Below are 12,674 nucleotides of genomic sequence, written 5' to 3'. Positions count from 1 at the left end.
CAAATGTTGATGTGCAGGGGGATCTTGGGGTCCAAGTCCATAGCTCCCTGAAAATGTCCACACAGATTGATAGTGTGGTATGCTTGCCTTTATTAGTTGAGGAATAGAGTTCAAGTTGGACAGTTATTTTGCAGTTTTATAAAATTCCAATAGACTGCATCTGGAGTATTGCATTCAGTTGTGGTCATCCCATTATGGGAAGGATGTTGAGGTTTTGGAGAGGGTGCAGAAGAGACTTACCAGGATGTAGCCTGGATTAGAGGGCATGTGCTAAGGAGTTGGAGAAATTTGGGTTGTTTCTCTGGAGTAGCAGAGGGTGAGGAAAGATCTACTGGATCTTTGTAAGATTATGAGAGGCATGCATAGCAAGTGCCTTTTTCCCAGGGTTGAAATGTCTAACACCAGAGAACATGCTTTTAAGGTGAGGGGCAAGTTCAAAAGAGGTGTGTGGAGAAAGCTGTTTCAGAGTTGTTGCTGCCTGGAATGTACTGCCAGGGTGATGGAGACATCCAAGAAGCTCTTGGTTAAGTGAATAGAGGGATATGAGCATGCTGTGTTCAGAAGGGATCATTTTAGGTGGGCATTTGATTACTAATAGCAGGTTGGCATAATATTGTGAGCCAAAAGACCTATTCTTGTACTGTATTGTTCCTTGTTCCATGTCTCATTTGACATGAAAATGGGGTGGTGGGGGCTTGCTGAAGGTGCTGTTGAGATGGTAACAATAGATAGAAAGCAATGAATACAGAAATGAAGGGATTTAGGGTGGTGGTGTATATAGGCGGTTGAGGCATTTGATGTTGCTGAGCTTGGCAGTTGGCTTGCAGGCATTTCATCACTGGTCATGGTGACATCCTCAGTGCATCTGTGAACACTACAACATCAAAAGAATTAATTATATAAGATTATATGTAATAAGATTTATGAATGTACAAGAATTGTAGTTGTAGCTGAAATGATAATGTTGAAGAAAACATGGAAAATCTGGTGAAGAAAATGCTCCTTATTCCCAGAAATGTTTGGAGAATGGTGGGTGAAAGCTGTCCCACTGGTTTTGTAATAGAAGGACCACTTCCAATGGCTCTACTGCATCCATTTTTCATTATCGCCAGTGTTGTTTGAGAAAATGGAGTTTTGTGTTTTAAGCAATGCAAGCTGCATTTATAACTCTGTAGATAATTGCTGATTAAATCAATTTTTTACCACTATGGGACTAAGAGAAAACTCTGGAAGCAGTTAGTAGGCCAGACAGCGCGGGGCGGGGGATGGTGGAAGAAACAAAGTTGAGGTTTTGAGAGAAGGGCCTTTTCACTGAACTGTAAGAAGTGAGAAAACAAGGTTGTTTACAGTTGCAAAAGGATGAGTTAAACTAGTGTTTAGAAGTAATAGATTTCACTGACAAAATGTTGTGGCGGCTCATTTCCTAGCGTATGCGAACCGATTCACAATTAGATAGCCTACGGGGGTTTGCGAGCACAGAGCTTTGGAGCCTCTTCGCCATGGGGGGCCGGTTGACAGAGGCTTAAAAGTGAGGCTGAAGTTTTCGAATAAAGTTTTTCCTTCGACTGCAGTTACCGACTCCGTGTCGTAATTTTAGCGCTGTTTGTAGCACACCGCTACAATTGGTGACCCCGACGGTCCAAACGATTTTTGGACCAGAAATGACCGACGCCGCCTCTGTTCATGCGGTTTCGTTGAAACTGCCGGGTTTCTGGACACAGCGCCCGGACCTATGGTTCCAGCAAGCCGAAGCCCAATTCCACGTTCGCCGGATCACCTCAGAAGACACCCGCTACTACTACGTGGTGGGCTCCCTCGACCAGGACACAGCTGCCCAGGTCGCGGAGTTCGTACAGTCGCCCCCGGCAGACGGCAAGTACACGGAATTCAAAGCCCTGCTCCTCAGGACTTTCGGACTCTCACGGCGCGAGCGGGCTGCCCGTTTACTGCACCTGGATGGCTTGGGCGACAGACCTCCATCGGCTTTAATGAACGAGATGTTGTCTCTGGCCGAGGGACACACAGGCCTCATGTTTGAGCAGGCATTCCTGGAGCAGCTGCCCGAGGACATACGCCTGCTGCTGTCCGACGCGGATTTCAGTGACCCCCGGAAGGCGGCAGCCCGGGCGGACTTGCTGTGGAACGCCAAAAAGGTGAGCGGGGCGTCCATCGCACAGATCTCCCAGCCACGCTCCCGGCAGCAAACCAGTCCAGGCCCGGCCGCAGAGCCCACTAACCCCCGGCCCAATGACCACTGGTGCTTCTACCACCAGCGGTGGGGCGCAGAAGCCTGCCGTTGCCGCCCGCCCTGCAAGTTCCCGGGAAACGCCAGGGCCAGCCGCCGCTGATGGCTACGGCGGCTGGCCATCGGGATAGCCTCCTGTATGTGTGGGATAGCAGGTCGGGACGCCGCTTTTTAGTCGATACTGGGGCTGAGGTCAGCGTTTTACCTCCGACAAGTTACGACACTCGCAGCAGGGCACCGGGTCCCCCCCTGAGGGCCGTGAATGGCAGCACAGTAAGGACCTATGGCACCCGTCAGGTGCAGCTACAGTTCGGCCCCAGCCAGTTCACGTGGGACTTCACACTGGCCGCCGTAGCCCAACCGCTTCTGGGTGCGGATTTTTTGCGAGCTCACAGCCTGCTGGTTGACCTGCCCAGGAAGAGACTGGTACACGCCGAGACCTTTCAGACGTTCTCCCTGGGCGCGGCCCAGTTGCCAGCCCCTCACCTCGGCTCCATCACGCTGTCCGACAACGACTTCACCAGGGTCCTGGCGGAGTTCCCATCGGTTCTGGCACCGCAGTTCACAGCAGCCATGCCCAGGCACGGCGTACAGCACCACATCCCGACACAGGGACCACCCCTCCATGCCCGTGCTCGGCGGCTTCCCCCGGACAAGCTCCGACTGGCGAAGGAGGAGTTCCAGAGAATGGAGGAATTGGGGATCATCCGGCGGTCCGACAGCCCCTGGGCTTCCCCCCTGCACATGGTGCCCAAAGCGACGGGGGGCTGGAGACCGTGCGGCGACTACCGCAGGCTGAACGAGGCTACCACACCGGACCGCTACCCTGTGCCGCACATTCAGGACTTTGCGGCAAACCTGCACGGCGCCCGGATCTTCTCCAAGGTCGACCTTGTCCGAGGGTACCATCAAATCCCGATGCATCCTGACGACGTCCCCAAGACGGCTCTCATCACCCCGTTTGGCCTCTTCGAGTTCCTCCGCATGCCGTTCGGCCTGAAGAATGCCGCACAGACGTTCCAGCGGTTAATGGACGCGGTGGGACGGGACCTGGACTTCGCGTTCATCTATTTGGATGACATCCTCATAGCCAGCGGCAGTCGTCAGGAGCATCTGTCCCACCTCCGTCAACTCTGCGCCCGACTGAGTGAGTACGGTCTTACAATTAACCCTGCCAAATGCCAGTTCGGACTTGATACCATTGACTTCCTGGGCCACAGGATTACTAAAGACGGGGCAACCCCTCTGCCCGCTAAGGTAGATGCGGTCCGCCACTTCCCCCGACCCACCACGGTCAAAGGCCTTCAGGAATTCGTAGGTATGGTCAATTTCTACCGCCGCTTCCTCCCTTCAGCTGCCCGGATCATGCGCCCCCTGTTCGCCCTGATGTCGGGTCCGAGCAAGGACATTACCTGGGACGAGGAGTCCGCCGCCGCTTTCGTTCAAACGAAGGAAGCTTTGGCTGACGCCGCAATGCTAGTACATCCCAGAATGGACACCCCTACCGCCCTCACAGTGGACGCATCAAACACGGCAGTCGGTGGGGTGCTGGAGCAGCTCATCGCAGGTCGCTGGCAACCCCTGGCGTTTTTCAGCAAACACCTGCGGCCACCCGAGCTCAAGTACAGTGCTTTTGACCGGGAACTGTTGGCGCTCTACCTGGCAATCCGGCATTTCAGGTACTTCCTAGAAGGTCGGCCCTTCACCGCGTTCACGGACCACAAACCGCTTACCTTTGCGTTTACGAAAGCATCCGACCCCTGGTCATCCCGCCAGCAACGCCACCTGTCCTACATCTCTGAATACACAACGGATGTCCGGCACGTCTCGGGTAAGGACAATGTCGTGGCGGATGCGCTCTCTCGCCCTACCGTTCATGCCCTTTCCCAAGGGGTAGACTTTGAGGCACTGGCAGAGGCACAGCAGGTAGATGAGGAGATTCCGAGTTACAGGACTGCAGTCTCTGGTTTGCAGCTCCAGGACCTCCCCGTGGGCCCAGGTGAGAGGACCCTACTCTGTGACGTCGCCACCAACCAGCCCCGTCCGGTCGTCCCCGCAGCCTGGCGGCGACGTGTTTTCGACTCCATTCATAACTTGGCGCATCCCTCCATCCGGACAACTGTCCGGATGGTTTCCAGCAGGTTCGTTTGGCACGGACTCCGCAAACAGGTCAGTGAATGGGCCAGGACGTGCATGCACTGCCAGACGGCCAAGGTTCAGCGGCACACCAAAGCCCCACCGCAGCAGTTCCATCCCACCCACCGGCGTTTCGACCACATTCATGTGGATATCGTGGGCCCCCTGCCAGTGTCGCGCGGAGCGCGTTACCTCCTGACTATCGTGGACCGGTTCACAAGATGGCCAGAGGCGGTCCCGCTCACCGACACCACCTCCGAATCTTGCGCCCGAGCCCTGCTCGCCACCTGGATATCCCGCTTTGGTGTACCAGCCCACATTACCTCCGACAGAGGCGCCCAGTTCACCTCCAGCCTGTGGTCAGCTATGGCCAGCCTTTTGGGGACTCAGCTGCACCACACCACTGCCTACCACCCACAGTCGAACGGGCTAGTGGAGCGTTTCCACCGTCACCTGAAGTCGGCCCTCATGGCCCGTCTGCGAGGAGCCAACTGGGCGGACGAGCTTCCCTGGGTCCTTCTCGGCATCCGCACAGCGCCCAAGGACGACCTGCACGCCTCGTCGGCCGAGTTGGTATACGGCGCGCCCCTGGCCGTCCCCGGGGAGTTCCTACCAGCCCCGAGGGGACAAGAGGAAGAACCCGCTGCAGTCCTGGGCAGACTTCGCGAGAAGCTGGGTAACCTGGCCCCCATACCCACTTCACAGCATGGGCGGCACCCGACCTGCGTACCCAAAGACCTACGGAACTGTAAGTTTGTGTTTGTACGAAGGGGCGGGCATCGGCCACCGCTGCAGCGGCCATACGAGGGGCCGTTTACGGTGCTCCGGAACAACGGGTCCACGTTCGTGCTGGACGTTGGGGGGAAGGAGGAGGTTTTCACGGTGGACCGCCTCAAGCCGGCCCATGTGGACCTGGCGCAACCGGCCGAGTTTCCGGCGCCTCGGCGCAGAGGCCGACCTCCCAAGCAGGTTCTGGCCCAGGCTGTGGACATTGGGGGGTGTATCGCCGGTTCTGGGGGGGGGTTATGTGGCGGCTCATTTCCTAGCGTATGCGAACCGACTCACAATTAGATAGCCTACGGGGGTTTGCGAGCACAGAGCTTTGGAGCCTCTTCGCCATGGGGGGCCGGTTGACAGAGGCTTAAAAGTGAGGCTGAAGTTTTCGAATAAAGTTTTTCCTTCGACTGCAGTTACCGACTCCGTGTCGTAATTTTAGCGCTGTTTGTAGCACACCGCTACAATGTGATGTTTTGAAGAAAGTCTTAAAATTACTTTCTATTTAATAAATGTTCATCAAATTACCTTAAGTATTAAGGCTAATAAAGCACCAAAAATTTCTCATTCTTAGCATGTGATTTAATTTGCCTGTACATTCACATAACTGTGCTATGCAGAAAGCTATGAATTTATAGTCAATGGTTAGGGGAAGATTAATGACTCCTTATCTAGTTAAGTAATTTAGAATGGTATCTGATTATAATTAATTAATATCTTTTTTATTACTAACTGGCTAGGAAAAAAGTTAATTCAAACTAGTTAAATTTTTATTCTGTAGACTCGCTTGGTATTGGAAGGTAACTTGTACACATATGTTTTATTTTTTTAATAAGGCCCAGTGTCCTTGCAGTGGATACTCTGCTTTTGCCGTGGTCATATTTGTTTTCTTTATGTATGTAATGTTGTAATTTTTATACTGTAATAGTGAAGAAATAGAAGTCTAAACCAGCCATTGACATGCTTTTTAAAAAGTATTGTTTTAATCACCCTGTTTGCTACTTTTTTTTAAAGTAACAGTCTGAGGCTTTTGCAAGAGAGATTGAAAACTCAAGTTAAATGGCAGTGATTTGGCTGTTGAAAATTACATATTCTTAAATGTACATTTAACATTTTAAAATGTTGGTGTCCTTGTTTTCAAACCATAATCACATTATTTTTCCTTGCAGATTGCATTTTCTGAATGATTATTGTTTGGTGATCACTAACAGTCTTTTGAAGGTGGTATTGAACTGCACATTAGATCACTTCTTGTGGTAGAGCTACTAGTGTCTGTTTAGTTCCAGTATTTAGGTTTGGCACTGATGATGGAATGACATATCTTCTAAATCTGCATATAGTATCTTGGAAGATTACTTTTAGGTGCAGGCACCTAGGTGCAGGTACTGGCTTCATCCGTTTGGGCGATAAGACAGAGAAGAACTACTTAGTTGAAAACACCATTCTTTAAATAGTCATTAATGTTGTATATACAGTCGACCCTCCTTATCCATGGGGGATTGGTTCTGAAATCCCCTGCGGATGCCAAAAAATGCGGACCCTCAAGTCCCTTATTTAACCTGACTTAGTGCGGTGGTCTTTAGGACCCAGCGGAACCCTGGACTTTATTTAACATGTTCAGTGCGGTGGACATTAGGACCCGGTGCATCTCTGAATCCGTGGTGTTTCTGTTCACGAAAATAATCATGATCACGATTGAAAATAAGATGGAAGTGATAAAGTGATCGGAAAGAGGTGAAATGCCATCAGTCATTGGAAAAGCGTTAGGCTACAGACGGTCAACGATTGGAACAATTTTAATGGAGCATGTGAAAGTCCCTGCCCTGATGAAAGCTACAATTATTACTAAGCAATGCAATGGTTTAATTATTGAAATACATATATTTCTCAAGTGTTTTATATACATAGAAAGGTAAAATATGTACTACTTACTAAGAAAAACGTTTGATTAACTGATGCTAAATAATACCGGATGTACCTGTTCCGACTTCAAATCCAACTTAAAAATGGACTCAGGAATGGATCTCGTTCATTACCTGGGGACTGCCTGTACTTTTAAGTCATTTCTAGACTACTTATAATACCTAATACAATGTTAATGCTATGTAAATAGTTGTTATACTGTATTGCTTGGGGAATAATGACAAGAAAAAAATAGTCTGTACATGCTCAAACAACGAGTGCTGGAGAGAGAACTTCTGGGTTTTCCCGATCCGTGGTTGGTTAAATCTGTGCATGCAGAATCTGCGGATAAGGAGGGCTGACAGTATTATAAACCCAATAATTCAGGTGCTCTTTCTGCAGTAGATCCACATTATAAAAAATTGTTCAAGTGTGTGCACTTAATATTATTTTCTCTGTAGGTTCTGGTGTGTTTTTGCAGATGGGCCTTGATTTTCCTTCTATATTCTACATTTTTAAACATGGAGTCACTTGCAGATCTTTTCCTAATGCTGCTGATTGTAAAATTCTCTATTTAAGCTATTATTATTTTTTCAATTATGTACGTTGGGCTACTTATTGAAATTTCGCTTGCTGTTTCTTGTCCTTCCTATGGGTGGTTCTATGAAATACCTTCATTATTGAGAATGTTGGCAGTATGGGTGCATCTGTAGAAATTTGCTAGACTTGGGTGACCTACCAAATCTAGTCAACTCCTAATTAAGTATAACTGTAGTCATGCCTTCATCATGATTGTATCAATACGGTGGGCCGAGAATGGATCTTCTGAGATGTTGATGCCCAATCTCTCTGGCTTAAAGATATGCATCACTCTTTGAGGTAGGGAGTTCCGAAGATGACCAATCCTCTGAGAAATTATTTTGTCACACCCTATTTTAAATAGGGACCTAGCTTAAAACACTGAAACCTAGTTCCAGGCAACGCCCTCATTCCATATATTAGTCTAATAAAACAGAACTGCTTCCAATGTATTAATTGCTTCCATAAATAAGACCAATATTGTACATTACTTTTTATCTCAAGTATAATTTCCTTAATTTTGTATTTAATTCCTATAGGAATAAATAGTGTTTGCTTTCCTAATTGTTTGCAACAATTATATATTGATGTTTTGATAAGTCTGCTAGGGCACTCATCCCTCTGCCTGTCAGAATAATGCAATCTCTCACTATTTAGAGAATACTTTTTAAAATTGCTCTTGCTAAAATAGCCCAATTCAAAATTTTCCCAGAGTATAGTCCATATGCCAGATCTTTGACTATCCACTTAACCTCTCATTATCACTTTGTTTGCTTAAGTTTTCATCACAAATTTTCATCTTTTTTTATATACCAAGGGAAATGGTATAAACAGAATTGAAGAGTAGATGAATCATGATCCAGTGGAACATTAAAACAACAACTGTAGAGATGAGTTGCCTACTCTTGCCCTCAAATTATAATCGTCATGTCATATCTTTGAAGTTTTGTGTCCTACCAGTTGAAACTGCAACTTTATATGGACTACTAATGACTCTTAAATCCTCATGTCAAACTATAAAACTTAACTCCAGGTTGAAATCTGATCAGGAAAAATATGCAACATCTGGATTAACGTGACCACATAGTTGTATGAAAATGTATTTGAAGGACTCTGTGCTTCTGAAATGCGTCTATTTTTAATTCAAAATAATCTGATTTGTGCTTGCCAAATTTGGATATTTCATTACAGAATTATGTTTTGTTAGTTCAGCTAATTTTAAAAATGTTTTTGTTTTTCTTTTTTGATTTTTTAAGGTCACTTATGAAATACACAAGGAGAACATGGCCAAAATGTATGAAGAATACCAAAGCCGAGATGAGAATACAAAGCAAGTTTCAAGCATTCGTACTATTTCTGAGATTAGCAGTGCGCAAGTAGTCTCTGTAAAGAAAGATGATTTTGAGAGAAAGCATATAACATATTCTGAGAATGTTGGTATGCAACTGGGAAAAATAGAAGATTGCAAACTTGAATTGCAACCTGAAAATGACCAGGAGATTGGGATTTTAAGTACAGAGATACAGGCAGTAAATTTGGCACAGCTAGTCAAAACAGAAACAGCAACTGTACCATCTCACAGTACTGATACAGAAAAATGTGCAACAGAAGTAGATCAGATGTCAAATAAACTAGACACTTCAGGAAGTTCCAAAATGGAGAAGACAGAAGCATCTGAAGTGTGTGAGGAAGATAAAGAGTATTCAACTACCTCAACTGGTACAATACAAGCTTTTGAGGAAATTACTTTAACTCCTTCTGAATCAATTGAAGAGAAAATGGCAACAGGACATACTGAAAATGAAAAAGAAAGGAATCTTGCAGTAGACCCATGTGATTCAATAGCTGATGAGGTAGAATCTTCAAGCAATAAGCAGCATGAAAGCACTTTAGATAATAATGAAGAGGACAGTGCCCAAGAACTTCAGGTTGCTTCTCAAGAACTAGATGGCAGCACTTTGACTTCTGCATCCAAAGGTGATGCAAGCCATTTGGAAGCAATTTCAAGTCACTGTGAAACTGTACCACAGGAAGAGATGATTAAAGAGAGCCAAGAGATGGCAAAATTGGAAACAGAATTGGGTGCATATTCATTAAATCAAGCAAGCAGTCACACTGTTGTAAATAGCACTCATAACTCTGACGGCATGGATGAAATTGTTGGAATAACTAGTCCAAAAACAAGAGAATTAAGAGTGCCTACTGGAAAGGAAATGGCTAGATTGGATGTATCCAATGTTGCAACTGATACTGAGAGATTGGAGCTTCGATCAAGTATAAATCAAGTTTCTGCAGATGCACCAAAGCTGCCAACTCAGGTAATGACCTTTTTTCTTAATAATAAATAAAGTGTGACCTTGCTGTTGGGGAAAAAAATTACATTTTCCTTGATGGGTATTAGCATGAGGAAATCTTGGTTTTGTTTAAGGTGGCTTTGCCTTGCAATGTTCTGTACTTTGATAAAAAATTATATCCATAATTCATCTTTTTAATGGATTTGCATTATTTTTTACCGTGGTTTAAAGCCATGGAAAATTACTGATCTCTAGATAATGACTTGAATTGATGCTGCAGGAATAGTACTGAATATGATTTAAAATGAAAATGCTATTGGCAAGTTTCAAAGCTGTGTGATTTTAAGCCAAAAGTTTGGTGTCATGTTAGTAGAAAGTGAAAATGAATTGGTAATTATAGTATTTACAAATTGCAGTGGGTTGAAATTGGCCAAACAGATTGATCAATTTTTCTATTCTTTTGCATTATCTATTACAGACAGAGCACAGTATGTTAGAATTTTGTGGCATTTGGTAGGAAGTGAAGAGAGTGGGAACATCTCTGTTCCCATTAAATATCAGCAGGTTATTGCGATTTTATTCTTTTGCCACAACTATCAATTTTTTTGATGGTCTGTTTTTTAGATTGTAAGGACATTTGTTAATTGTATTACAGGTTTGAATCATATTTCCAACAATATTGTAGACTAAAAAAATTCCAATTGTTAAAAGGTTTGCACTGATGGTTGAAGTTTGATGTCATCTGCAAACATACAAAGCTGTAATGAGCAGAAACAAGCTGCAATTATGTAGAGATGTTAGCTTCAAGATGTTTATTTGGAATCAAAACTATAAGAACTTGGAGGTGTTCCAACTTTTAAGAAGCCCATAAAGGAAGAAAAATTGATCGTGGGTGTTAGGAAGGGGCAGAAGAAGGGAAGAATAAGTGATCTAGTATAATGGATAATGAGTAGTTATGGGATGGTAATTGCAAAGATAAAGAAACATTGGGTATGGAAAAATAAACTGAAGCAGTAAGACCATATCAGTTTCCAATGTTTTTTTAAAAATTAGGAACAGTAATTCTGGTCTGACATCTTGAAATCAAATTTTGAGTTTGTAAATTCCATATTTGAAATGTAAGAAGCTTAGCTGATGCTCAAGTAGTCTTAGAAGTTTTATAAGCATAAGGTGCATTCAGAAAATTGACTTGGCAGGTAAATGTGTAGGTCATATCTTTTGGATTGAACAGTGGTATTCAGCAAATTGCAGTTCAATCAGTGGTATTCAGTTTAAGGATATAGTAAGGTAAATTGAAGGAAGTACAACTGTACCTTGATGGAGTATTTGTTGCTTTAGACGATTAGAAGGGAGAAGTTACATCTCCACTTAAATGGGGAGCTGTTGGAAATGGAATGGCTGAAGAATTCCAGGTTGTGAGAAAAGGAAAATTTAGGTGAAGCATAAGGGTGCACAATTTAAAGCATGCTAAGTTGATTAAACCGTTTAAAAATTTGATTATTTTTTGTTAGGGCACTGAATTTAAAAGTATAGCCCAAGTTTCAAGAAATTTTGCGCATATCTCATTTCCGAAAATTCTAATATTTTATATTCTGTCCTCATTTAACAAGAAACATTAAATGCTGCTGCAAACTTTTTCACAGGGATTTTAAACCATTCTTTCTGCATTTCTTCCAGATATCACAATCGGAGCTTGTAAATCAGCAAGGTCTTGTGTCTGATGGACAGAACAGAGGGTCTAATCCTTCAGCACGCACCACCATGTTTCGTATACCAGAATTTAAGTGGTCTGCAATGCACCAACGTTTGCTAAATGACTTGCTGTTCTCTATAGAAACAGATGTTCAGATGTGGAGAAGGTTAGTTAAGCATATTATTCCCCAACCCAATTTGTTAAACCTTAGCACTGTTTAATGTTGCTGAATATATTTTTTACGTTAGCAATTTATTTCATATTGGTTTAATAGTGAATATTTTTGTATGCATGTAGAGGATCTGATTGAACTGAGAAAAGTTGTAATTCCATGCTTTTTTCTTCCCCCTTTGAAAAGCCATAGCACAAAAACGGTGATGGATTTTGTTAACAGCAGTGAAAATGTCATTTTTGTCCACAACACCATTCATCTTGTCTCTCAAGTGGTAGATAATATCATCATGTCTTGTGGTGGGATCCTCCCACTTCTTTCTGCAGCTACATCTACTACAGTGAGTATGAAATATTTTGTTAATAAGTGATTCTCTCTTTGCTTCTTAAAATGAAAGGACATTATTTTTATATTCAGTGATATACATAGTAATGGCTTTGTACTAACTGTGATGCTTTCTTATTTGATCGGTTGATGCAAATTTTGTAGCTTGACAGCTTTTTCTAAATTAGTGTTTGGAAAAAATCTCATTGGGCCAATGGCCTCTGCCAATGATTTGATACATTTGAGTATTTGAAGTAAAATACACATTGTAAAAAAAAAGCTAAATATTATTGTGAAGACTTGTGCACTAATATTGTATTTCTGCTAGAATCAAAGTATTTAAGACAAAGATTTGTATTTAAATTACTTATACTGAACAACTTATTGATTACAATGATTACACAGCTATACAGTACGTCAGAGAAGGAAACAACGCTGCAACGTTCCTAATTTGTGTATAGCCAGCACCCAAGCATTGACTCCTCTAAATGTCCCCACTAGTATCTGGTTACTATTCTGAGAAGATCCTATTTATTCATTCTTTTATGTTCATCG

The 12,674-nt window shown here is 44.0% G+C and overlaps 1 protein-coding gene across 1 annotated transcript in view; it reads left to right on the top strand.

Moving 5' to 3' along the window:
* Positions 1-12,674, top strand: part of lrba (LPS-responsive vesicle trafficking, beach and anchor containing) — an 817,631-nt gene that overhangs the window by 163,576 nt on the left and 641,381 nt on the right. Inside the window, exons 22-24 of the mRNA XM_059965020.1 lie at positions 8,893-9,954; positions 11,608-11,789; positions 11,982-12,135. Of these exons, the coding sequence (XP_059821003.1) occupies positions 8,893-9,954; positions 11,608-11,789; positions 11,982-12,135 (1,398 nt within the window). The remainder of the gene's footprint in view (positions 1-8,892; positions 9,955-11,607; positions 11,790-11,981; positions 12,136-12,674) is intronic.

Source organism: Hypanus sabinus, chromosome 3 (assembly GCF_030144855.1).
Source record: "Hypanus sabinus isolate sHypSab1 chromosome 3, sHypSab1.hap1, whole genome shotgun sequence".
Taxonomy (NCBI): Eukaryota; Metazoa; Chordata; class Chondrichthyes; order Myliobatiformes; family Dasyatidae; genus Hypanus; species Hypanus sabinus.
This window is presented reverse-complemented; position numbering and strand designations above follow the sequence as displayed.